The sequence below is a fragment of the Paroedura picta genome, chromosome 10, assembly GCF_049243985.1.
Source record: "Paroedura picta isolate Pp20150507F chromosome 10, Ppicta_v3.0, whole genome shotgun sequence".
NCBI classification, from domain to species: domain Eukaryota; kingdom Metazoa; phylum Chordata; class Lepidosauria; order Squamata; family Gekkonidae; genus Paroedura; species Paroedura picta.
In genome coordinates this window covers 75664909-75692197 of record NC_135378.1, presented here as the reverse complement: position 1 = coordinate 75692197, position 27289 = coordinate 75664909, and the positions used below count along the sequence as shown (strand labels likewise).

Genomic DNA, 27289 nt, shown 5'->3' with positions numbered 1-27289 from the left:
GGAATTCCAGATGTATAATTTCATCCTCAGATGTAACCACTAGAAGAAAGGGGGGTGGGGTATGGATCTAATGCTGGGAAATGGAGGGTTAACTATTCCTCATGGCATTTAAAAGAAGAAAGTTGGTTTTTATACCCCACTTTCCCCTGCCTGAAGGCTTACGATTGCCTTCCCTTCCTCTCCTTGCAACAGACCCCCTGTGAGGTGGGTGAGGCTGAGAGAGCCCTGATGTTACTCCTCAGTCAGAACAGCTTTATCAGTGCTGTGGTGAGCCCAAGGTCATCCAGCTGGCTGCACGCAGAGGAGCAGGGAATCAAACCCAGCTTTCCAGGGCCTAGTCTGCACACAGTAGATAATGCACTTTCAATGCACTTTAGAAGTAGATTTTCCTGTTCCGCACAGGAAGATCCAGCCGCGAAACTACATTGAAAGTGCATTATCTGTTGTATGCAGACTAGGCCCAGATTAGACGCTGCTGTGCTTAACCACTGCGCCACGCTGGCTCTCTTACCTACTCAAAGGTCCCCTTTCTGACGTTTTAAGCCATGCCTCAAACCACAGATTAATGAGCCTGCAGTCTCCATTATTACAAAACTGATTAACAGCACTGCAAAGGAACATTATTTGTTTTAAAGGGCTGAATGGCTTGTAAATGTGCACACTAGCTGTTTTTGTTCATTTTGATGATGTCTGTCACTGTATACACCATTGGAGGTAAATCCTTGGCATTTCTGTGGATCCGTGCACTTAAGGGACTCGCAGTATGACAACTTATCCCTATGCAATTCCCAGCAGGATCAGCGCGGCTTATATAAATCTCTGCTCTTGGAGATTTATGAGCCAGGTGATCTTCAACTTTGAAAAATGCCTCCCCTCTTCGATTTATGTTCATAGACAAGCCGGAATTAAAACATCTAGTTCTCCCTTGATATTCAGGAGGACGCCTCGGTGGGTGTTTCCCGCCACTAACTGGGAGGCAGGACTCATTTTCAACTTCCTGTCCTGCGTGGTGGGAGGCACCCTGCCCCAGTCGTCTTCCTGCCTATCCTGGGAGTAGCAGGTCTGACTGGTCTCTTCCCAATTATTAATGCGTAGTGTTAAAATTGATTGATTAAATTAAATTGTAGTTCATAAGTCAGTAGTTCTTAGGACTAAAGTGTTTAGAGGGTTAGAATTTATTGTCTTTAAGGCAAAGTCCTTGAAAACAGAGTCACTGGGAAGGCTAAATATTGAAATTTTTTTAAAAAAAATTAAGCTCTGAGACACATTTGGTGGCTGGTGGCTCTGAATACTCTCACGTATCAGAAAGCTGCAACTTGCAAGGACTTCACTTTACTTGGATCATGAACTGTAGATCTGAGATGGAATTTTGTAAGGCTTAGGTCTTCACAGGGCCATGCAGGCAGTTCCACCCAAACTCCAAGCAGAACTGTGAGAAACAGCAGCTTTCCCAGCAGCAATGAACTTATCAAAAGTAAAGCAGGCCTTTGCTATACTGTGTACTTCTATTTCTAACTCACTTTAGTGGATACAGTTTCCCATTCCATTCCAAACCTGAGATAGAGATGGCCCTGAGCTCTGAAACGCTTCATGCCAGACCTTAATTTAATGTATAGACTTACCCATTTAGATGAGGTAATTCAGATGCCTTAGAACAATGGAAACCAATCCTATATCAAACGTTAGGCATTGGCCCCCAAAGTAGATTAAAGCAGGGGTAGTCAACCTGTGGTCCTCCAGATGTTCATGGACTACAATTCCCATGAGCCCCTGCCAGCATTTGCTGGCAGGGGCTCATGGGAATTGTAGTCCATGAACATCTGGAGGACCTCAGGTTGACTACCCCTGGATTAAAGAGAAAGACAAAAGAAATGCGTACAATTTTGTAGTTCCCATCTTCAACCCTGTCCTTTCAGAATGAGCATTTTGTTAGATACAATCAGATATTTCATGCCTAGAAGACATTAGGGAAATGTCCCATTTGCCTGTTAAGACGGCCATGCCTGGGATATCATGACCTACCTGACAAAAACCATCTGGGACAAGAGCAATAACAAAGAGGGGAAATAACCAAAATTTAATCCAACATCTGTCTGGAGCCAAGCAATTTGCTCCATTGGTGCTTGGCTTGAGCATTCATCTACTGCAAAGATTTTCTGCTAATTAATATAGGACACTTTTGAAGATCTTGAGGCCAGTGGGGAGGGATCTTGTGGGCACAAGCAGAACAAAACAGTAGGACCCAAGCCCACAAGACCAGGAATCACTTATAAAACGTGGTTATATACATTCTGGACAGATCAATTAGAGTGGTGCATTTTTATCAATTAATCCAATTTTTTAAAGTCTTTGAGTGCCTATCCTGCTATAATGCACACCTTGGTTTTAGGGCTCACAGACTTGCCTTTAAATAAAATGTGCACCCTTTCTTTATGGGCTTTGCAACACCCAGATAATAACAAGGTTGAATTCATTTGCTGATTGCCATGTCACTGTTATCATCTCACTACAAAGCAGTGTGTATAATTTTTTTTTTTGTCAGCCTATCATTGGATTTAAACTTTCTCCCTTAGTGGCAGGTGTCTTTCACCGTATTTGTCACTCATTGTTTGGGTGTCTCTTTCCTGGGAAAGTGAGAGGAGAATAGGACTTTCTTCATCTCTCCCCTCCTTGTATAGAAATCTTTTGCATCCTTGGCTTTTGTTTCAAAGACAATGGAAAGCCGATAGCGATCGGTGTTTATGGCACCAAGTATGAAGGGGAGCCTTCCCCCTTTGCTTCCAGGCAGCTTCTGTTATCGGTTTTGAAATGCCGAGCATTCTTCAGCGTGCATAAAAGAGAGCAAGAGATAACATTCAGAGTGGTGTAAAGATGGAGCAAGATACGTGGGGCCAAGGAAATTGTTTCTCCGATATTCTGTATGGAAATTTTGCTGGAATCTGTTACAGTGTCCCTTGTTATTATGCATTAGCTATTACAATTTGCAAGGCCTATACAAAAGATGCACATGCAGGAGTGAATGTAAACCAGTACAGTATGGAGTTGGCAGTCGTGGTACGTCCCATCTTTTGCTTTGAGGCACCCACAGCAGGGCAGCCGGGGTATGAAATGGCAGGTGCTCTCACTCACACGTGACAGGCGAGTGAACGATTCTTGTACTATTTATTGATAGCATTTTGCAAACAGCCATTCTTCAGAAATAGATTTACGTCCATTGGCTACAATGTACCTTCACGTTGCAAATGATTCTCCTCTGCGTAAACTTCTATGTTAGCGTTATGTGAAATAGCCTTACGTGAAATCCAACGACTACAGTATTGTTTGTTATTTCAATTCGATATCTCTACATCACAATTCTTTTAGTACTGCTCGGAGCGTGAACCTTTTGTCTGTTGCTACCGATTCTGCAGGCAGAAGCAGAGATTAGAAAGGGATGCTACAGTAAATCTATACATGATGGAGATCATTGTGGGAGGATGTAGACCCCAGAACCAACTTGATCGTAGTTATGCATGATTTATGTTTCCTCTCTTCCCACATATGCTGTTCCTGCTGCAGATCAGAGCACAGCATGCATGTAGAAGGAACTTTAGCTTTCTCCTCTGTGCTGCTACCCAGGATAGAAACGATGTTAGTAAACCATGGTCCATAAAGAATCTCCATGACACCCTTTTACCTTCAAAATGCCTACCCCGGACTAGTTTCCAGAACTTTCATATGAACCATGACAATAATACTCTTGTTCCAGAGCCAGAAGTTCAAGCCAAAGGGACGTAACCCACAACCGCACAATAGGAACGCACACCGGCTTGAAATACAAGGCTTGCACTCAATTATGGACCAATGATCAGTGCCTCAGGCAAAGGCGGTGGGCTAGGCTGCCCAGGAGGTCTTACTGTATCCTAGCCTAGGGGTAGTCAACCTGTGGTCCTCCAGATGTCCACGGACTACAATTCCCATGAGCCACTGCCAGCATTTGCTGGCAGGGGCTCATGGGGATTGTAGTCCATGAACATCTGGACGACTACAGATTGACTACCCCTGTCCTAGCCAAAATACAGTCTGTGCCCTGAATTTCCTCTTCCAACTCTCCATCAGTTGCATAGTCTCACAAAGTTGTAGACTGGATGCATTTTTAGTCTGGATAAAATTGCAGGATTCCAATGGAAAAAAAATAGTATTTTCAAGTTTTATTCCACTTGTAGTTGTTAACTGTATAGCACTAGAATACCCTGATTTGGGAACTTCCTGGACCAATTTTGAGTCCAATGGCACCTTTAAGACCAACAAAGTTTTATTCAGGTTGTAAGCTTCCACATGTATCTGAGGAATTGTGCTATGAATGTGAAAGCTTACAACTAGAATAAAACTTTGTTAGTCTTAAAGGTGCCATTGGACCCAAAATTTGTTCAGGAAACTTCCTATTCATTTACAGAGATCACTGGCTTCCATCATTGACAGAGTAGAAAGTAAGTGCTCTTCAGTCCTGCCTCTATTGAAATGTTTATTTCAGTATCTGATAAGGGGATCAATGGCCAAATAACATCTCCATTTTGCACCTCCTCTTCCTCAGATGAGCCATTGCAATTATGTGTCTCTTTACCCATTCAGTGGGATTTGGGGAGATTTTGTACATTTTGCAGTCATGAGATTACCTGTTTATCCAGTATCTCTGAATCTGTATGAAATACTTCAAGATGAACTGTACATTTGTAAGATCATTCCTTATTGTATCAAGAATATCAGGATGGTACCTCTATTGCCCTAATCGAAGAAACTGTGTGAACTGGTTTTGGTTTAGGAGAGATCAATGCAACATGATTTTTTCAATGTTCATTTTTTCTATAGTAATTATCTTTTATAGTGTCACAAAATCTGAAAACAATCCATTTTTATTTGGGATGGCCACAACCACCCACCATGCATACCCTACAGATTATTTTTGTATTGTAGAATATCATGTTTTATGTTTTGGCCTCAGGTAACAGTGGAATGTAAGAACAAAGTGATTATGTTAATTTGCACAATTAATTAGTTTGTTTGATCTTCTATCATCTTTGTTGAAAATTGAGCTGGACTGCTTTGATTTCATTCATTAATTAGGAAGGGCCTATTTGCAACACGTGCAGAAAAGAAAACCTGGACTCGAATAGGAGAAAATCCTTGATGGTCCAGACTACGGATCCATGAAATTCGGCATCCTATTTTACACAGTGGACAACCAGGTACCACGGAGGGTCCACAGCAGAGGCTCAGGGGCCAAAGTCTCCTCTGTAGGCTGCTCCCCTTCCAGTAGCTGATATTCAGAGGCATTTAACCACCAAAATTGTCCACTGATGGGCCCTAATATATTTCACAACAGTTAGTTCTGCATATGTTATCTTGTCTGTCCTGCTTCTACTGCCTGTTAAGGTAATTGGATGTCACCAAGTTCTAGCATTTTAGACAGCATACACAATTTCATGAATCTCTGGCACATCCTCCTTACCTGCCTTTTTTTAAGCCGCAAATCTCAAGCTTTCAAAGTCTACTTTTTTTATTGGGCTACTTTTATTAGTACCTTTTGCAAGTCTCTGATGGGCAAGCAGAAGTGCACATAGTATTCCCAAAGACACTCATTTACCTGCATGAACACCTTTATAATAAAAACGATACCACATCTCTTTTTACAGTCTGTTTGTACGACACCGTATTTTGTTAGATACTCTTTTCCCATTGATGGTTTTTGTTGGCCAGAGGAACTAGTGTTTATAGGCACTGTCCAGGGCAGCCTTTTTCAACCTTTTGATCATGAACAAACCCCCTGCAATGTTTTTCAGGCTTCAAGGTGCCCCAGAAGTGGTAATAAGACCCTTCAGAGAAGTGAGCACGGAAAGAGAATCATAGAGTTGGAAGGGGCCATACAGGCCATCTAGTCCAACCCCCTGCTCAATAAGATGTGGGAGCCAGCCAGCCAATCAATCAATTGATCATTTACTGTTTCCACTGTGGAGAAAGAGACTAGGCCTGTGTAGGAACAGGGAAAGTGGGCTCTAGTGATCTAGTGATGCCAGCAGCCTTTCAAATGTCTGGGAAAGGCTATGCAACCCCTGGAGAGCTCTCCAGGGTTTCCTGGAGCCCTTGTTGGGAAATCCCTGGTCTAGGAAGAATAAGGTAGCATAGTTTTGGTCAGATGCGGCCTCAATAATTTATTGAGGCTCTCATACAGATGAAAGTAGCCCCCTCTGCACACATCCTTTGACCTGCAAGCACAAATTCTGGTAGACCAGGAACTTTCTGTATATATTCAGCTGAACGAGAACTGCTTTGCCTGCCAGCTCACTGTCTGATTCTTCTAATCTTTATACATTCCAGGACTGAGCCCTGGCCTAGAAAATAGAATCTGGGACCAAGAGTTGTTTGTGAGGTTTTGCTTTCTATCTGAAGGCTGTTTGTTTTTTGAAGATCTGCACAATCAAGCAGATAAACTCACAATAATGGGGCTGTAAAATGGCAAACACTTTCAACTAAAACAAACAAAAAGTAGGCAAATACCCTTTCAAGGAGTTGGAGGCAGAATAGTAACTGCACAGAAATATTGTGGAAGAGTGGAGGTAGGATTCCCCCACACACACATGCATACTCTGTCTTTTCAAACTGGCAGTTTTGTGCATTAAAAATCGAACATCAAAGCCATTCGGCAACACATTACATAGAACAACCAGGAAGATAGAGAGTCTGCAGTGTCAAAATATTTGCCACTCCAGAGAGGAAAGTACCGTCTGCTGTCATTCATTGTGACTTAAACCTTCTGAATCCCTATTTATTCATTCATCATTGTTGTCAGCGGCTTTCTCTGAAATATGCCCTCTCTGTGACCTACCAGGATGGGGGTGGGAAGCACATTTACTGCGTTAGATAACTTTGTATGTACGTGGCAACAGCAGGAGCCCTGACTTAGTTTAAAGACAATGCTTCACCGGTGGGCTCTTTGGTGCCATTTGGTTATTACCTGAATTCTTAATGTCTGTACATTTTTGTGCATCTGAAATTCTGTTGAGAATGCAGACAGCTGTTTAGTACTGGATGCATTTAAAATGTGTTTGGACGAAGGCAAGAGAAAATTTGGGGAAGAGCCATAGCTTAGTGGCAGAGCAGATGTTTTACATACAAGAGCAAATGTTTCCTATTTCATTTATTTTTCATTTTTGCTTCTGTGTTTGGCAACAGTTGTTCTCTTTTGGTTGCTTTTTTTGTAGTTTGCTTTGTATCACATACGGAAGTTTTGTTTGTATTGTCCAATATTCCATTGGTGTAATTGCTCTGGGGTGGAGGGGCTGGAGCGGTCCTTGTGTTTGTTTGGAAGTCCTAGCAGGGAAGCGTAGCTACCATATACCCTTGGCCAAAGAACGATACATTCCTCCTATCTGGGATGGTTGTCCTCCTCCACTGAGCATGCAGCTTCGGGAGGGATGCCCATGGAGTGGTAAGGGAGGTAGAGGACACCCACCTAGCCAGGCAGATAGCCAAATCAACCCAGGTGATCAGTGGGGTGACAGACGTTGCAGCCAGATAGCCCTCATACGATGACAGGACAACCTTCTGAGGCCACAAAGTAGCCCAAAGGCATGACCAGTTACATAAATGTATGGAGTCTACACAGTATTCATGCCAGTCCGGGGGTCCAGCAGATCATATTTCTTTCCTTCAACTTTGAAGAGGCGTCCTTCTGTGATCATTGTCTCCCTCCCTCCCCAATACACCTGGCTAGGAAAACTTCCGTAATTAATAATTATAGTGTTGAAGGAGAAACATAATGATCAGTACATAGTAATATCAGCAGCAAATCCTACTGGTGAGTTTAATTAACGCCATGTCAAGGTCCAACTATTTGGTAACTTGTTTCATTTATAGAGGTATAACATTTATAGTGCAGATTATCAGTTAGAATGGTCAAAGACTAGCCTACAAAGTTGGAATTATTATTATTTTTTTAAAAAATGCATGCTGGCTTCATCTAAGTTGGAGGAGGGGGCCATTAACAATTTATACATATTTTATAAGTTATGACTTCAAATCCATTAAGGCTTTTTCTTAACTGGCTATGAAACAGGGACTTCGCATAAAAATTATTTTAACAATAGCATTAACTACTTAGTATTTTATGTGATAATGAAATAGGACGTTTTTTTATAGTTCCCGTTTTCCTCTTGACTGATTAATGAAATTACCCAGGTTGCAGATGTGAGGCATCTTCAGCAATTAGGCACGGACTCTTCTGCAGCTTGTTATTCTTGGGAAGGGATGGCAATTTGACTCTTCTGTGCAGTTCCCCACTTATCTGAGCCAGGGTTTCTGCTATGTGTGGAACTTCCATGAGGTTAGGCAAAGCTTCCCCTACCTGAAGTAACTGCCTAAATTAGAGCATGCATCAAATGTGAGCCTGTCCATAGACTTAAGTGAGATGTGCTTCCTTCTTAACTGGCGTTGAGTAGTGGACACAAACACAGCCGTGGTGGATGTGAGTTGCAAGAGAGGAAGGCTTTGAGGCAACTGCCTTTCCTACTGAAGAAGGTCCAGTCCCCCACCCAACCTCTCCTATAAATGCTTTAAACCCCAAATTCCCACAGTCAAATAAAAAATGGGGAAGACAAGCTTTGACTAAAGGATTGGTAAGGTGTTCCCCAAAACGTGTCCCCCAAAACTCTTATTTGTAAACTTGTTAGACCAAAGCTGTATTTACATGGATGATAAATAGAGCCCCAGAGCTGCCACCCCCCTCATAACCAGGCAACCAGAGACCCCCAGAAGACCAGTTCTCCCCAACTGTCCTCTCAAAAGAGAAATCAGGGGACCTACTGAAGTACTGCAGTGTGTCACACAAGCACACAACTCCAAATGTGGATATAGGCACATTAAGAACTGCTCATTAGTATTGAAGGGTGGGGCCTGGCTGAATCTTTCTGGCTGTAGTAGTTGTGAGAACAGCTGTTGAGCTCCTGTAGGTACCCTAGTCTGTGATTCTGTACGATCATTTTCATGTAAGCTGGTTTCTGCCCTGCAGGTCCCCTAGTCAAGACAGGACATAACCTGACCCCACTAGGAGAAATATGAGGCAGGTCAGCATTGTTCCCAAGAGCACTGCAGTGTTTGTTTGTTTGTTTGTTTGTTTGTGTCTGTCTGTCTGTCTGTCTGTCTGTCTGTCTGTCTGTCTGTCTGTCTGTCTGTCTGTCTGTCTGTCTGTCTGTCTGTCTGTCTGTCTGTCTGTCTGTCTGTCTGTCTGTCTGTCTGTCTTTCTTTCTTTCTTTCTTTCTTTCTTTCTTTCTTTCTTTCTTTCTTTCTTTCTTTCTTTCTTTCTTTCTTTCTTTCTTTCTTTCTTTCTTTCTTTCTTTCTTTCTTCAGTTTTAAGGAAGTTCATATTTGGCCTTACCAGGCCTGTTTAAATTCAATAAATATATATGTACCCATAAAAGCAAGACCTGAACATCTCTTATTTACTTACTTAATTTGTGGGTAGGAAGCAGTTTCTATAGAATATTATGGTTTGGTGTCTTTGTACATGGGTTGCTGCCTAGATAGTACCCCAGGGGGTAGGTGTGTAGGTCTGCAGTATTCAAGTCCAGTTAAAGACTGACATGATTTCCAGGGTTAAACTGTTAAGAGTCAAAGCTCTGTCTAATGAAGTCTGTGACTCTCAAAAGTTTATACCATGGAGGTCTTGTTGGTTCTTGAAGTGCAACTGGGTCTGAATGTCTTCAACTAGAGAGTTCTTGAGGTTAGACTAAGGGCTTCTTTGAATGCAGCTCATATTGTTAGCTGCTATGATACACTCTGTTCACTGTTGAACAGTGGATTGTCTTCTTTATGCACTCCATCATCGTGCTGGTTCTCTGGTACCAATATAGAAGACTCCTTGAGGGGAGGCAGAACCTTGCCCATGCAAAATGTACTCCTGCATGTCAAAGTATTTATGGTACATTGGATCATGGTCTGTGCATGTGTAGAACTCGTCTAAGAATGCAGGAGAGATTTAGAGTCTAGTAGCACCTTGAATACTAACAAAATGTCTGGCAGGTTATGAATGTTTGTGAATATCTAAAGAAGTGAGCAGTGACTCTCAAAAGCTCATACCCTGCCATAAATTGGATTAGTCTTTAAGACAGGCTTTCTCAACCAGGGTTTTGTGAAACCCTGTGGTCTCTTGATGGCCCTGGAAGGGTTTCTTGAATGGGTAGGAGTTAATTAATTTTTAATATATTTTTAAACTTGTTCATCAGGTGATAGGACCATATATGGTCATGTCAACCCCTCTCCTCAAATGGCCATTGATGGGCCTGGAGGGAGTGGGAAGGCAAAGGGCCCCATGTGGGCATGTGCACAGCTCTGCTTCCCAACCATATTCTGCATGATTGTTCCACATCTGGGGTTTCTCAAAGCCTGAAGAATGTTTCAGGGGTTTTTCAATGGTAAAAAAAGTTGCTTTCTCTTGCTCTTTTCTACTTCTACAAACAGGTTAACACGACTACTTATCTTGATCTGTCTCCAAGGACAGTGGTGTTATAGTTGGAACAGTATGGAATTAGATTCCTTGAAGTGACTATACTTCCTAGCTTTTCTAAACCCAGGCATTATCATGAGTCAAGGATTGTGCTGTAAAGGCAGGCTATGCAATCAAAAAGTGGCCACAGACACATGTGAATCCTGTCAATTAAAAATGCTGAGGAGAGTCTCTAACCTAGGCTTGCTAGATGTCCTCTTTTTAGAAGACATCCCTGTTTTTTGTGTCCATCCTCCTCTGGGCTCTTAAAAAAAGAAAGCTAATGAAAATGTCCTCTTTTGGGATTGGGAGGTTAGGAATATTCCTAGTTAATGGCAATTATCAATTTAAAAGGTAAGGTTCTTTAAAATGAGATTTGTCCTAGACCATTTATGCACTAGGAACTTCACTGCCCCAGTTCCTGTGCAGGAGCACAAATCGGGGGTGGATGAGGTGCCCCAGGCCAAGTGCTCCCCCCACATGGGTGCAGGAAGAGGTGGGGCAACCTGCCACCACTAAATCTCCAGCCTGCAGCTCGGCATGAAACCTCCAGTGCATAAACAGTCTTTGTGATCACTTATTTGGCATAGTCAGTCAGGAAATGTGTCCTCTTTAGATAGGTCTCCCCTATCTAACCAGGGGACCTCTTTATTATTGGTGGCCTTTTTATCATTTGGTCGTTCCCTCACTGAGTCTGTGAAGGCAGACCACTCACTTTTCAGAAGAGGGCATTTTAAGACAGAGCAGAATTTGCTTGGAAGATTATTTTTGTAGAACATCTGAATGTATCTGTTATATCAGTGCATCCTAATGACCTCATTCTAAGGCTCTTGTTTGCTTGTCTGACACACACTTTGTGAAAGGTAGGCTGTAAGCCTGTAGGTTTGATTTTTATCTTATGATTTGGAAGTCTCTTAGAAATAAGTATCACTTTTATCTAGTTATATGCTTAAGGCTGCTTATAACTGGTAGCCTCGGAAGCTTCGCCTACCCTTCTGTTTTCACAATTAAGACCTCAGCAAGTAGATAATTCTCGCTGTGTCCTTTTGATCTTCTTAGAGAGCTTCCCGAGGCGAAGTTTTGGTGGTCTCTCTCACTAAGCTGATATCAAGAAGTGCAGACACCGGCAGTCCATTGTGCATGTTCAGGCTAATTCTACTGTGGCAGGGTTGCAAGTCCCATTGATAAAAACTAAGAAGATTAAAGGAAATAATCTGAGAATCTTTGTCAGTGAAGTTTAAATTCTCATAAGCTAACATCATGGCCACGGGGATTAGTGAAGAAGAAGAAGAAGAAGAAGAAAAAAACCCAGAAGAGTTCTCTTTTCAGTTATCCTTACCCCTTACGTTCTTATCCCTAAGTGCAGAAAACCATTGGAAAGGGAGAGTAACATGGCGAGATTTTAAGATTCATTGTTGACATTGGAAAGTTGCTCTAACGTAACCTTGCCATTGTACATTGTAAAAAAAAATATTGTCTTGTACATGAAGTTTCTCCTGAGTGTATTTATTTTCTGTTCTGATGCTTTCTCTCACAACTTTATAGAAGCACTTGAATATTGGCATGTACACCCCCCCCCCCCGGCCCAGGTTCACCCATCCACAATTATATTTTAAGATGGCAGGGAGAAAGCACTCCCTTCTCACCGTGAATTCTTCCCCTTCTCATAAGCCCTCATGCCACCTGTAGTCACATTTGCCTGCACCACATTCATGCTCAACAGTAGCGATCCCCAACCTGTGGGCCGCGGACCACATGTGGTCCTTCGACTAATTGGAGGTGGGCCCCAAAGGACGCCTTCTTCCCCCCCCCCCGCCCTTTACTTCATCCCCCCCAGCCCTTTACAACACACTTCATTGTTGTGGCGTGTCTGTATCTTATTTTGAAGGGATGTTTAAACATTACCATAGCGATCAGAGAGCGCTAGGGCAGTGGTTGAGAGTAGAGGAGTAAACTACCCCCCCCCCCACCGGGCCTCAGTAAAAGGCGTTTAGTGGTCCCCGGCATTGAGTGGTCCCCGGTGATAAAATTTGGGGACCACTGCTCAACAGCACTGGCTGTTCTATACAGATGTGTACATCAAGGAGCATAGGTGATAGATGGATTGCAAGCAAATGTGCAGGGAAAGTTATTTGACAAGTTTGGGAGGGGGGATCCATGACAGGAGGCCTTGCTAGAAGCCACTGGGCCTCAGCTGTTGCCCCACTTCAGCTTATTTTTGTTTAATAAACTCAAATAATTAGCATTGATGTCCTTTAAAATATTGTTTTGCCAGGAATCTTTCTCTCAAACTGTCGAAGGATGTCGATCGAGGAGAACCCCGGTGTCCTCGTGTCGGCCAGCTGGCCAGCAGCCCGTCTATGGAGTGGCCTTTTGCCACGATGGAAGAAAGCGGCGGGATGGAATCTCTGCCTTTCCGGCTGATGATGCAGGACTGCACGGCTGTGAAAACATTGCTGCTGAAGATGAAGAGAGTTCTTCAAGAGGTAGGAGTTTCAGTGGCCCTGTCTTTTTTTTGGGGGGGGGGAATTATTTTTCACGTATGTGCTGCTAAGTATTTTATGCCAGTCTACTGATAGATGCTTAATTGTCAAATAGAAATCATGGTTCCACCTGATTTGCATCCTTTTTTTGACTGCTGAAGGGAAAAGAGGGAAATGAAGCGTGCTTGGGTGCATGCGGGGGTGAAGGCAAGATGGGAAGCTTGACAGGAAAACGAAATGGAAGTGAAAGGGCTGGAACTGTGAAAGAGATGAAATGGTAAATAAAGCTCATTGAAGGTTGATGATCTCCGTTGAAAAATAGTCCCTGGCCTTGTGGAACATCTGCATGCTTTATTAGTTGCCACAGATCAAAGCCGCCATCTGATTGCTTCCTCGTGCAGCCAGATTGATTTTCCTCCGGCATTGATGTAGCCTTGTTTGAGCATGCCATCAGAGATTGCAAACAGGTCTGACAACCGAGAAGACCCTCTGGATTGTTGCATCGTTGCTGCTTTCAAATCATATGACAAGGGACCACTGTCTGTGATTGGGGATGGTTTTTTGACATGTGAGAGTTGCCACTTGATGTTGCAGTCATCCATAGAGAAGAATGTGTGTAGGAGGAAAGCTTGCTTTGCATATTGTATTTGTGTATCATAACCCATGCCTCAGGAAATTAATTTGAAGATTCTAGTTATCGCGATCAATCCATTTTGGCATGAAGTTCATTCAAGGTCAAGCGTGCAACTTGGTTCAAGTTTAGAAGTGGTATTGTACTTCAGAACTGAAACACCACCAATATTTGTGGGGGCGTGTTTCAGTGATATAGGCATTGTAGCAGAAGCAATGAGCTAGTAGACAGAAATGTGCTAGTAGGATGGGGTATAGTTTCTGAAGACTGTGAAAGAGAACATTTTCTGCACGCGTGACACACCCATGATCATAAGCACATGCACCAACATGAGGTCTAGAAACTGGAAGGAAAAGGAAGGACGAAGCCTCCAAATCAGGGGTAGTCAAACTGCGGCCCTCCAGATGTCCATGGACTACAATTCCCAGGAGCCCTTGCCAGCATTCACTGGCGAATGCTGGCAAGGGCTCCTGGGAATTGTAGTCCATGGACATCTGGAGGGCCGCAGTTTGACTACCCCTGCTCCAAATTGTCCTTGTGAAACAGCCCGGACTACATCTGGAAACAGTGAGAAGGTTCCAATATTCTCAATATAAAGAGCTCTTTGGGACCGACATGTGATTCCGTCCCCTATCAGCTGAACAAATATTTCAAATTGCTGGCAAATTAAGAGGCGGTTGTAAATTTATTCAGCTCCCCTAGGTTCCTTCAGCTAACCAAGTTTGTAATTAACTAGTGTAGCATTGCTGATTGATTCAACAAGTTTGCATTTCAAGTGGTCTCGTTTTTTAAAAAATGAACGAAGCCATGCTAGAAATGGGCAATTCCTTCATTTCATGCTGGTTTGACACTCATTTCAAGTCCATGCGAATTTAAATAAAAATTAAAAGGCACTGGATTTAGCATTGGGATAAATTAAAACTTTGACTCCCGCGGTAGCTTAGAAACGTATCCTTGGCAGTCCGTTCTTTCCCTTTTGACGGTTTCCTGACAACCATTTACATAGTCAAAAGATTTGCTGACAAGTGAGTCAACATCGTGGCATTCTCTTTTCAGAGAGAACCGTTAGGAATGATGACTATAAAGGCTGCATGTGTTGATACAGCAGGCAATTGTTACAGAAGTTAAGAGCCCAAGTAGAATTGTCACTCCGGTGATGGTTCGTGCCTCTCACCATTCTGCCATAGTGGGGAACAAAGGATTTTAAAAAATGTTCTTGGTTGTGAGTGAATCGAAAGGTCTTTATCAGTGAGAAAGTGTTCTTTGGGCAAATGATCAATGATTCGAAAATGAGTCCCTTAACAACGGTCTCTTGACCAAGCCCTATGAAGATAGGTTGAGGGACTTGGGAATGTTCAGCCTGGAGAAAAGGAGGTTGAGAGGGGACATGATAGCCCTCTTTAAGTATTTGAAAGGTTGTCACTTGGAGGAGGGCAGGATGCTGTTTCAGTTGGCTGCAGAGGAGAGGACGCACAGTAATGGGTTTAAACTACAAGTACAACGATATAGGCTAGATATTAGGAAAAAATTTCACAGTCAGAGTAGTTCAGCAGTGGAATAGGCTGCCTAAGGAGGTGGTGAGCTCCCCCTCACTGGCAGTCTTCAAGCAAAGGTTGAATACACCCTTTTCTTGGATGCTTTAGGATGCTTAGGGCTGATCCTGCGTTGAGCAGGGGGTTGGACTAGATGGCCTGTATGACCCCTTCCAACTTTATAATTCTGTGATTCTGTGACCAGAGCTTTGGATCTCCTTCCTTTCTCTTGGTCTCCTTCTGCTGTCTTGGAACTGAAAGCAAATAGAGGAAAGCACCGCTTGCTGACAGGCAGCACTTCTGTATGGGTGGAACCTAAAGAAACTTAGCTTGTGGGTACAAGGCCGATGATTTATTATGGCCTGGGCAATTAGAAGAATTAATGGTCCTGTGGGATGTTAATTCACTTTGTATTCTGAGTTTTTCAACAAGGAGCACATAGTGCAGGCTTAAGCAGAATGACACCTTTCTAAGTTCATTGGCTTAAGATGATTTAGAAAGGGTATAACTTTGCCAAAGGTATAGGTTTGTTAGACTGTGGTGCATGGATTGGGTGGCCCCAATTTCCCTTTGTAGCCCCCTGCTGAGAAATGCTGAGAAAAAATGACTGGTCCAATGTCACAAAATAGCATCTTAAGACCAACAAAGATTTATTCAAGGGGTGAGCTTTCGAATGCAGGCACTCTTCCTCAGACTAAATGAAAAACCATCATCCAATGTCATTTTTTGTTTGTTTTTATTTTGGCAGGGGGTGGTGGTTGTGCTTGGGTAAAAGACTCAAATGTGTGTCTTCTCTGGTGGTCACACACTATACCACAGTGGCTCCCATTGCTGCCATAATCCTATTTAAAAGCAAATATTAGAAAAGGGGAGGCAGTATTTCTGATGGTCAGGTATAGATATAAGCCAGACTGGTACAGACTGCCATCTTACTGCCCATCAGAGTTTTGAATCTGGTTTGAAAGCCTAGTTAGCATTAACCATGGCTAACTGGGATGCTGATGCAATCTTTGACCGGGAAGCTAGGCTCTTGGCCTTCTGCCTTTGCCTGGCCAACAAACACTTCATCTAAGCTGCATTGTTTGTGCCACAAATCTTAACTCTTGTTCCAGATCCCATGACGACTGCTTGTAGGGAAAATAATTGGGACTCTCTTGGGCTACCAGTGTGCTTCACTGACAAGATCACCACTGATAATAGTAGCTCAGCAAGGGTCATGCTGTCATTATCCCAACTAGAAATTATGAATTTTCATTTTTGGCCACAAGGACAGTGGAAATGAGCCAGGTTCCTAGTTATCTATTGTCTTCTTTGGCTATGTTGCCTCAAGCTAGTCATCTCAGTCCCACCTGATTCTTAACACATTCTGTCTTTCCCCCTGATCAGCTTCCATGCCAGGAGTTTACAAATAACTAGCAAGCACAGAAATGAGTGTGTGTGTGTGTGTGTGCGTATATATAAGTCTAGAAAATAATGGAGAATGCTTCTTCCTTTCCATAATCCTGTGAGCTAAGTGATGTGGCCCTTCATGACAGCGGAGATAAAAATGTTACCGATAGCGGGGAAGACAAAGTTTAATAATGTTAATGATAACAAGGCTCGTAATGAGTTCTCCAACTCTGTTAATAAAATAATATAGAGAATAGAAAGGGGAATAAGGAGGAGGGCACAGCAGACAGGGGAGTTCCTGACCCATGTTATGCAGTAATTGAATCTCCTAACAACGTAATTGGGTTGAAAGAATTAAAATGTCAAGTTGTCAAACATAATTTTCTAGTATGTAAAGCGACACTAACTATGTATACCGGAACGTAAAGAAGTGGTGTCCACTTTTGGACACAGAAATGAGCTCTTATTAATAATCTGGCTCTTTTGCCCTTTTGTGCTTGTTGTAGGCATCAAAGGCATAATATCACTGGGGGGAATGGACTCACATTATAGGGTAATATTTAAAAATATTAAGAAGTATAAGAAGTAAAGAGCAAAAGGTCCAAAAGAGATTTCCTCAACGCTTTTGGAGTGTGTGTGTTAAGACTTGTCAAGTTGCTTCTGACTTACGGTGACCTATGAATCGATGACTTCCCAAACATCATATCGTTGTCAGCCTTTCTCCCGTCTTGCAATCTGTTGACTTTGGCTTCCTTGACTGAGTCAATCCATCTCATTTGGAATGACTGTATAATAATTATTGCAGGTTGTATTGGTGCTGGACTTTGTCATTAGGAAACTGAAAAACAGGACAGGAATTCTCTTCAGAGAGTCGCTTCCCTAGAAGCTAATGGCTAAATTCGACTGTCCACTGGTTGGGCCTATGGTCCACACCCTATATAAAAGTCAGGTGTTAATTGAGGGTTCTTATAAGCTCCTGAGTACCCAGCTTGCTGGGGGGTAAACGGTCATGACTGGGGAAGGCACTGGCAAACCACCCTGTATTGAGTCTGCCATGAAAACGCTGGAGGGCGTCACCCCAAGGGTCAGACATGACTCGGTGCTTGCACAGGGGATACCTTTACCTTTACCTTTATCAGCTCCTGCATGTGTGTTGCCACTCAGGACTGTGATGCAGGTAGATAAGGGTTTCCCCATCATGATCTTTTCATGACCAGAAATGGCAGGAGGGGTGCTTCGTATGCATCGCAATCTGAAATGTGCACCATGCCTATAGGGAATGAAAAAAACCCGTAACTCACAACTCATTTTCACCCAATGGTCAAATGCTGCTGACAGTGCATGGACTTAGAATGGTGTAAATCTGCTTAACATGTTTTTTTAGGAGCAAAGTTCTAAGGCTTTCATGCATTGACTTCAACCACCATATTAATTTTGGCTTCTTTATAACCCAACTCATGCCAGTTAATGGGATATATATGTATCTTATGTTTTAAAAGTTGCTTACTTTTTAAATCATGTTCCATCACGTTGTTTTGGCATAAATAAAAGTTTACTAACGCCAATAAAATAGTCCTTATGCATTATCCCTCGCGAGACTGGCCACCCATTAGTGGCATGCGCTCTCTAGCACCCCTTGTCAATTCTCTGTGCATGAACACCAATTCTCAAAGGATGAACGAGAGCTGCGGGTATGAAATTAATCTCCTGCTTAAGTTTCACCATTGGAAAGCTTTCCTCTGCCTACTGAACCTCCCCCACTTGGCTTCCTTTTCCATTCCTGACAGGCTGTCAAGTGAAAACACTCTCATCCAGCATCCTCCTCTGAAAGACAAGAGTCCTGCCTCTCATCCCCCCCCCTCCCCAGCACTTATTTCAAATCTGCCGAAAGATAACTGACACAGAAACAAAGATATGCTCAAGCATTGCTGCCATTACTTCAGCAGGCTCCGGAACACCACAAAGCAACTCGCCAGTGATACAGCTAGATGATTGCCAGCTCCCTTATCTCTCCTAAGCAGGACAGAGATAGCAGGAGCTAAATATCTACCCACAAATCACTGATATCCTGGGATTCTTTCTTCGGAGATGATCAGTATGCTTTCGAATGGCAGCGCTGCTTTTACAGTGGAGGGGAAACACTGCAATTCTGTCTAATACATATAAACAATGGTCTGATGATGATAAGTTGTGTCAGTTAGGATTCAGCATCTCCAGTTTGCATCTATGAACATCTAAGAGGCCAGTTTGGTGTAGTGGTTAAAAGTGCGGACTTCTAATCTGGCATGCTGGGTTCGATTCTGCACTCCCCCACATGCAGCCAGCTGGGTGGCCTTGGGCTCGCCATGGCACTGATAAAGCTGTTCTGACCAAGCAGTGATATCAGGGCTCTCTCAGCCTCACCCACCTCACAGGGTGTCTGTTGTGGGGAGAGGAAAGGGAAGGTGACTGTAAGCTGGTTTGAGACTCCTTTGGGTAGAGAAAAGCGGCATATAAGAACCAACTCTTCTTCTTCTTCTTCAGTAATATCAGGGCTCTCTCAGCCTCACCCACCTCACAGGGTGTCTGTTGTGGGGAGAGGAAAGGGAAGGTGACTGTAAGCTGGTTTGAGACTCCTTTGGGTAGAGAAAAGCGGCATATAAGAACCAACTCTTCTTCTAAGAATAACCATTTGGGGGGGGGGAGGGGGAGGAATCCTACCATCCCTGGCATACAGCATGTACCGTGGATCTTCTGACCCACAGAAGGCAGCCACTGAAACTTTAGATGTCGATAGAAACAATAATTTAGTGTATTTTAAATACATCTCAGAATGTTGAAAAAAATGCTAAGAAAGAACCAGACGTGTATCCCAGAGTCACACAAGGAGAGTAGGTGAAATCCAACTAATAATATTGGGGGGGGGATGAGTCAAAGGTGACATACTGAAACCTAGTTTCTGATACTCATTCAGGGGCTCAGGAGGCACGTGTGGCTCTGATATGACACCTGAGGCTCCTCTGAGTTCCCCAGTGTGGCACCTATATCATCCTCTAGGAAAGTGAGAAGGCCTGGAGAGGCTTGTTGCTGACAGGTGGAACTCACCTTTGAAATATTCACTTCCAGATATACTGGAATATGGTGAACTGCAGGCCTGTGTTAAAAGCAGACCCAGGAAAACATGTGGGTGCACCCATGGTTATAGTTGTTTAGTTGTTTTATCTGATTTTATTTTATGTCCATGTTTGGTACGGTGGTGCATGGTGCATACAGTAATCCTCTGGCTGTTTTTGTGATCATTGCAGATGTGGCTTTCTCTGTGTCACAAATTGACCACATAGATCTAAGGTTTTGCCTATCAGAAATACTAATCAATAGGGATAGTTCAGAAATCCCAAATTTCTGAGTCTTGAAGGTGGCCGTCCTCTTGGAATTCTCACACTTGGTGACCAAATCAGGCTTATTTTGGCCTTTTGTTGAACGGAGGCATTAACTTTAGGGCTTATCATTCATCGCCCAGTTGTTTGCTGGACACAGAAGATACTTTCGCTAAATTTCTTGAGAGGAATAGCCAACCTACCCATGTGTTAGTACTGTATGGAGGACAAGCTGGCTCTCTCTTGATTGCTGAACTAAGCTGCAGAAGAAGGGTGGCACTCTTAAATCTTTTTGAGAACCCGGCTTTTAAAATTTCAGCATTAAACACAACACAGAAAGCCTGTTGTTTCTTTACCTCTACAGCAGTTGACTACCCCTGCTCTAGAGGATGCCCCTTTCAGTGGCAAGCTAGCTGGAAAGAGAAAGCAAAGAGACGATTATGAAGGCCTATTAGAGCCTCTTGTGGCGCAGAGTGGTAGGGCAGCCGTCTGAAAGCTTTGCCCATGAGGCTGGGAGTTCAATCCCAGCAGCCAGCTCAAGGTTGACTCAGCCTTCCATCCTTCCGAGGTCGGTAAAATGAGTACCCAGCTTGCTGGGGGGTAAACGGTAATGACTGGGGAAGGCACTGGCAAACCACCCTGTATTGAGTCTGCCATGAAAACGCTGGAGGGCGTCACCCCAAGGGTCAGACATGACTCGGTGCTTGCACAGGGGATACCTTTACCTTTACCTTATAGATGCATAATCCAAAGCATCCTTTATTATTAGTGCAAAGTGTCAGAACGCAGTAAAAATTAGAATGGCTCAGTCATGGGAAGTAACCTTGTTTGAGACTACTCTGCTTCAGCTCACAAGCCTCACAAAAAGCCGAACATGTGCCCGGGCATGTAAGGGCACTTCTCTGAAGAGGGAGGACAGTTTCTCGCATCACCTGAGAGCATTGTGTCACTCGAAGGAAATCAAATTTGGCACCGTCAATTAAACTTTTTGATACTCTCTATTGAATCACAGTTGTCCTGTTCCAATATTAGTACTAATTTGTCTTGTCAAGCTGCAGGCCAGAGCTGCTGCTGGGTGTATCTAGGCATGCTTGACTGTCTTTTCCTCTCCTAGGAAGGATGAAATAATCGTCTCCCTCTTAGTCTGTGCATGAGATTGCTGTTGGTTTAATGCAAAACCCACTTTTATCTTCCTGAACCACACAGTGAGGGCTGCGTAGGGGATTTGGAGGAGAGGAATCCCTCCTCACCAAACAGATGGCCACATTGTACCTGATCTGAAATCTGAAGCAGTAATAACGGCAGCGGCTAATGACCCTTGTGCTTCAGCCCACAGGATTTGGGGGGGGGGGTGTTGGATATTACTGAGAGAATCTGTACACGCAACATATGTTGGGAAGGGATGTTGCGGATTTTGCGTCCAAGGTGTTTGGCTGTCAAACTTGCTTAGTTCTGCTGTGACGATCAGTGGACCTGTTTAGTTTTGGCTGGATGCAAATGCTTGCTGAACAAGTTTGTCCCATGGTTCCCCGCCCCCCCTGCGTGTACCAACTCGATGCTGATCCAAGCAGACATTAATGTTGCTAAGGATTATGCAGATGAAAGCCAAACAGTATGATAACCCCCCCCCCCAAAACAAAAACAAAAACACAACACTTATTTATTTGACTAATTTATCTGATTTGAGACTGATTTATCTGTATGACTCTTATTTATTTGTTTATTTATTTAATTTCTTATCCCTGGGGGGTGGGGTGGATTCTCCATGCAGAGACAGGATTTTTCCAGGATTTTTTTTTTTGGGGGGGGATGGCAATTGCTATTGCACTTTAACATAATTTTGACATGATTTCTACCAGCTTCTTTAAATTTCCAGATTTCTATACTTGAACATTTATTATAAGTGTCGGTGGAGGCTGTGCTCCAGATAATCCCTATGGTAGGCACCGCCGACCGGCAACCCGACTGAAGGGAGGACAACGCTTTAGGGCTTCCACAGAAGAAAGGGGCAAGCCCCTAGGGTGCATTTGGCTGGATGCCCATCATATGGGGCGCAGCCAGCTTGTCACGTTCCTAGGGGTGAAGGAGTTGGGTGTGTCCCTGGGACTACAGGGGTGGCTGGGAGTGAACACAGCGGTCCTGTGCAGAAATTATCCTAAGCCAAGGCAGCTGTTCATGAGAGATTTAAATGCAGACATTTATGGGAGCTGGGAGCCAGAGCCGGAGACATCCATGGAGACATCAGAGCGACACCTGAAGAGACAAGGTTGGAGCTGGGAAGTGAGGAAACTGCCCAAGATGTGAGACTGATGAACACGAGGTGAGGGGCTAAAAGGTAAAGGTAAAGGTATCTCCTGTGCAAGCTCCGAGTCATGTCTGACCCTTGGGGTGACATCCTCCAGCGTTTTCATGGCAGACTCAATACAGGGTGGCTTGCCAGTGACTTCCCCAGTCATTGCCATTTGCCCCCCAGCAAGCTGGGTACTCATTTTACCGACCTCGGAAGGAAGGTTGAGCCAACCTCGAGCCAGCTGCTGGGATCAAACTCCCAGCCTCGTGGGCAGCGCTTTCAGACTGCATGTCTGCTGCCTTACCACTCTGTGCCACAAGAGGCGGTGAGGGGCTAGTTAGCAATAAAGGGTTATTCGCCCCATGCTTGTTGCTTTCTGCCTCCTTCAGAGACCTTGGAGACCTGACCACGTCTTATGGGCCCTGTTGCTATAGGCGCCGTGCCCCAGTCCAGTCTTATGGCTAAGCCTACAGCCCCACTTTCAAAACCCAAGTGGGTAGATAACAGTTGTATGGAGTTTTCAGGTTTTTGCTGAGCAGTTGCACACTCCTTGCTTTCCTCACATTTTCAGAATCTTAGTCTGAAAGAAGAGGGCTTTGGATATGATGATTCCAGTTGTTACAGGAGGTTTCATCACAGCTTTCATTGTTGTAGTCCTTGCCGTCTATGAGGCAAGCACTGTTTGTATATCTAACATCTCTAAGGTAGGGATGAAAGCTTTGGGTGATCTTAGGCTAGTCATGTGTTTTTCTTAGCCTAGTCTACTCTACAGGGTGGTTGGGAGGACAAAGTAGAGGGGATCAGATATGATCCCTTGAGATCCTTGGAGGAAAGGTGGGATGAAAATTAACCCATGTTACAAACAGAATGAGATTTAACACTGAAGAGTAAAAAAATAAAATGTCTGATGTCCTGCAGGCAAATCTTTCTACCATACATTGATTAAAAATTGGCAGCTTCAGCACTCAAATTGTGGAGCCAGATTTAGTCTCTCAACTCCTCTTTGGCTGTCTTCAGTCTGTCCTGCTGGCAATGAAAGCCATGCAAAATGTCAAGTTTTGCTTGGTGGTAAGGATACACAAAGTCCAATTTGTCAAATCCACATAAATTAGCAATTAGTAATTTTAGAAATGACTTGAGCTTGCCAGTGATCATAAATATTCCATACAATCCTTCTTGATGTGTCCGTACATATATTGTTAGAGGCTTTTGCGGGCCAACATAGGTTTTGGCAGCAGTCCGAAATGACTTCAAAACGTTGTTTGCTGGGGGCTGTACCAAAATGTTCTAAACAATTATACTCCAAGATGATAAGGGAGTCTATTATAACGCAAATGGCGATGCTGTTTTGTGACAAACTGCTCTCTGTTCTTGTAAGGAAACGGTTTACACATTATCTGCTATTAAACTATCCTTTCTAATTTCAGCCAAATATGATTCCTTTTGAAAGTGCAGATCTTCGAAACAGAGTACTGCTTTATGACAAGTGTAAATGGATTTTTTTTAAAAAGAGAAAATTAGTCATACTAATATAGCAAAAATCCCATAGTGCCAAGGAGGCAATGTCTCTGAGCACTCAGTTACATGCAAATGTGTCTTTAACATAAGCGGGAAGGAGCATATATTGTGTGCGGTTCAGTCGATTATGTGAACACACTTAAAAATTCCATGAAAGGACTGTCGAGGCATTTCTTCAATAAAAACACCGTATCCACAGAGTGTATACAATCTGTGTGCAAGGCTGTAATGTACCAGTATGTATTTTTCTCTTGTCCACTTTGGCAGCGAACGTTCTCCCCTGGATTTAGGTGACACCTCTTCTGCTGTAGTTTATATCCATTAGTTTGATTCCTATCATCCAACATGACGGGAAAAAAATGTATCTTCCACATTCTCCACATGGCCTACCTTTTAAGCATTGGAAGGTGACAATCATGTCATTTTGCAGGCACCTCACCTCCAATGCAGAGATTTTCACCTCCTTCCTCCACTCCTCTAGGACATGATCTCCAGCTTATTGCGATCCTCCCTTCAGTGTTACAGAAGGCAGCTGTACTGGCATGCTGTAGAAGAGCTAGACCGGACTCCAGGATCATCTTAGAGACCAACAAGATTTTCTGGGTATAAGCTTTCAAGAGTCAATGCTAACCTTATCAGGTATCTGTGAAAGGGAACATTGAGTCTGAGAAAGGTGTACCCTCCAAATCGTGCTAGTCTCTAAGGCGGAGATTCCCAGCCAGGGGGTTGGCGGGAGCTCTGAAGGGGGCCTTTCCCGTCCTGCCTTAATGGATTCAGCTACAACTTAGGGAACTGGCTTCTTCCATTGCTCCCTCTCCCCTCCTCTTGAGCGTGTGTGAGGTCTCTCCTGGCCACTGCTCTTGGGAGGGGGCAGAGTCTGAACACCTACTCCTGTCTCCCCCCTGCCTTCTTCCCTGTTAACACTGTTGGTGATGTCACTTCCAATGATATGGGCCCTGGTAAGTTTTCATGAGAGCTTCTTGTGGTGCAGAGTGGTAAAGCAGCAGACATGCTTTCTGAAGCTCTGTCCATGAGGTTGGGAGTTCGATCTCAGCAGCCGGCTCAAGGTTGACTCAGCCTTCCATCCTTCCGAGGTCGGTAAAATGAGTACCCAGCTTGCTGGAGGGTAAATTGTAATGACTAGGGAAGGCACTGGCAAACCACCCCGTATTGAATCTGCCATGAAAACGCTAGAGGGCGTCACCCCAAGGGTCAGAAATGACTCGGTGCTTGCACAGGGGATACCTTTACCTTTAAGTTTTCAAGAGGAAGTCAGAACTCCTGGGATCCTTCCAAGCCTATTTGAATTCTGTTGCAGTCAATGCACGTAAAGAGTTACCATGAATGAAATGGAAGGCAGTATGAGCCCAGTGGGCACCTTGAAAACCAACCAAGTTTTATTCAACGGATAAGCTTTCATGTGCAAGCACATTTCTTCAGATACTTTAAAATGGAAATTAGCAGTCCATCCATGCAGGTAGAGGATGAGGAACAAATTAGCATAAGCCTAATAAATGGCGTTTAACCGAAGCTAGGCCAATTTGCTGATTGCCCTCTACCTATATCGATGGGCTCGTAACTTCCGTTTCAATGTATCTGAAAAAGTGTGTGTGTACACAAAAGCTGATGTGTTGAATAAATCTTGGCTAGTCTTAAAGATGCCCGTGGACTCAAAATCTGGTCTGCTGCCTCTGACTAATATAAAGAAGAAACTGACGTGGCATCAAAATCAAACCAGGGAATCCAGCTTTCCTGTTTGCTTCTGACGAACACAGCAACTCACCTGAGTCTGTGTGAATGAAATACCACCAATTAACCCTGCTGCCAGTTTTATTGGTGCATATGGCTCCTGATTGTCCTGCCACTCCTGTGTGGTGTTCTCTGTTATAAATTTAGAGGGAAATGCATATATGGCAGAGCCTCTTGTGGTGCAGAGTGGTAAGGCAGCAGAAATGCTGTCTGAAGCTGTCTGTCCATGAGGCTGGGAGTTCAATCCCAGCAGCCGGCTCAAGGTTGACTCAGCCTTCCATCCTTCCGTGGTCGGTAAAATGAGTACCCAGCTTGTTGGGGGGTAAACGGTAATGACTGGGGAAGGCACTGGCAAACCACCCCGTATTGAGTCTGCCATGAAAAGGCTAGAGGACGTCACCCCAAGGGTCAGACATGACCCAGTGCTTGCACAGGGGATACCTTTACCTTTACATATATGGAAATTCATACTGCCATGGTGCTTGATTATCAGCTACATGGACCCCAGCTGTATTCTGGAATGGTCAAATAACCACTGAAATTCTAACTTTGAATTTGCAGTTTAATTTGCAAATCTCAACTTGCTTGTACAATGTTGCATTTTTTAAAAAACCAGAACTGTGTCGAAACAGCTCTCTTAAATGTGTTGCCTGCAGTATAGCAGATGACCAGCAGGTGGAACTCTTCATGCTTGGACAATTGTTAAACTGCTACAGGATTTCGGTTTCCAGCCTGAAAACAATTTCTGCCCAAGCTATAGCAGAGAAAGCTAGGAGTTATGTTTCCAAGACATTCTCATTGCCAGTGACAAAAAGCTTTGCATATGTGTGTTACTCTTCCTTTTAATTTTGCAGAAGATACACAAGCTTGATTAATTTTCTTATGTTTTCTTACGTTCCTTAGCTACTGTGTGAAAATATTATTCTCATGAACATTATTCCTTAACTAGAAATAAAGCCCGCTGTACCTCGAATACAGCGGGTGCTAGATCCGCGCCCCCCCGGCCTCCGGGCAGCAGCTGGGGGCTTCTCCCGGCCGGGAGAAGCGCCCTCCCCCACCGGCGAGGCTGTGGGGCCTTCTCCAGGCCGCTGGAGCGGCCTTGCTGCGTCTGGGACCCGGCGAAGCCGCTCCAGCGGCTGGGAGAAGGCTTAGGAAGCCCCCCCACACCGACGAGCATCTTCGTCCTTCTCCCGGCCGCTGGAGCAGACGGGAGAAGGCGTAGTGGGGCCCTCCCAGGACAATGGCTGGTGCTTCTCCCGGCCGCAGGAGCTTCGCGGCTCCTGATTGGGCCCTCCGAGTTTTTATCCCAGACAGGGCCCGCCCTAACTCCTCCCAGACCCTTTTATTTAATCCGCTCCGCAGGAGCGGTTTAAAGATATATATAATTTTAAAGTATCTATTAGAAGATCTAATGCTTGTATATAATTACAAGGTAGCTGTGGCTTCATTCATTCATTCATTCATTCATTCATTCATTCATTCAATTTATATACTGCCCTCCCACAAGCCGGCTCAGGATGGTGTACAAAATCAAATAAAACAATAATATAATTAAAATAAAAACAGATTAAACCATTTAGATATAAAGAAGTTCAAAATGGCTTTGGCAGCTTCTCTTTCAGCCAACCAAGTTAAGAGATACAGTGTTGCATAATGGTCACAGTTTCAAACTATGACCGGGGGGGGGGGGTCTGGATTCAAGTTCTCGCATGGCCATGAGATATACTGGGTATCTCTGGACTATCCATTCTATTGCAGCCTAATTGCCTCAAGGGGCAAGTATTACAGGAGAGGCAACCTTGTACGACACTCACTGTTCCTTGTA

The 27289-nt window shown here is 43.9% G+C and overlaps 1 protein-coding gene across 5 annotated transcripts in view; it reads left to right on the top strand.

The window, feature by feature from the left end:
- Window positions 1–27289, top strand: part of CCSER1 (coiled-coil serine rich protein 1) — a 739837-nt gene that overhangs the window by 273981 nt on the left and 438567 nt on the right. For all 5 annotated transcript variants that reach the window (XM_077300888.1, XM_077300887.1, XM_077300889.1 and 2 more), the window contains exon 6: window positions 12792–13002. In XM_077300888.1, coding sequence (XP_077157003.1) covers window positions 12792–13002 — 211 coding nt within the window. The remainder of the gene's footprint in view (window positions 1–12791; window positions 13003–27289) is intronic.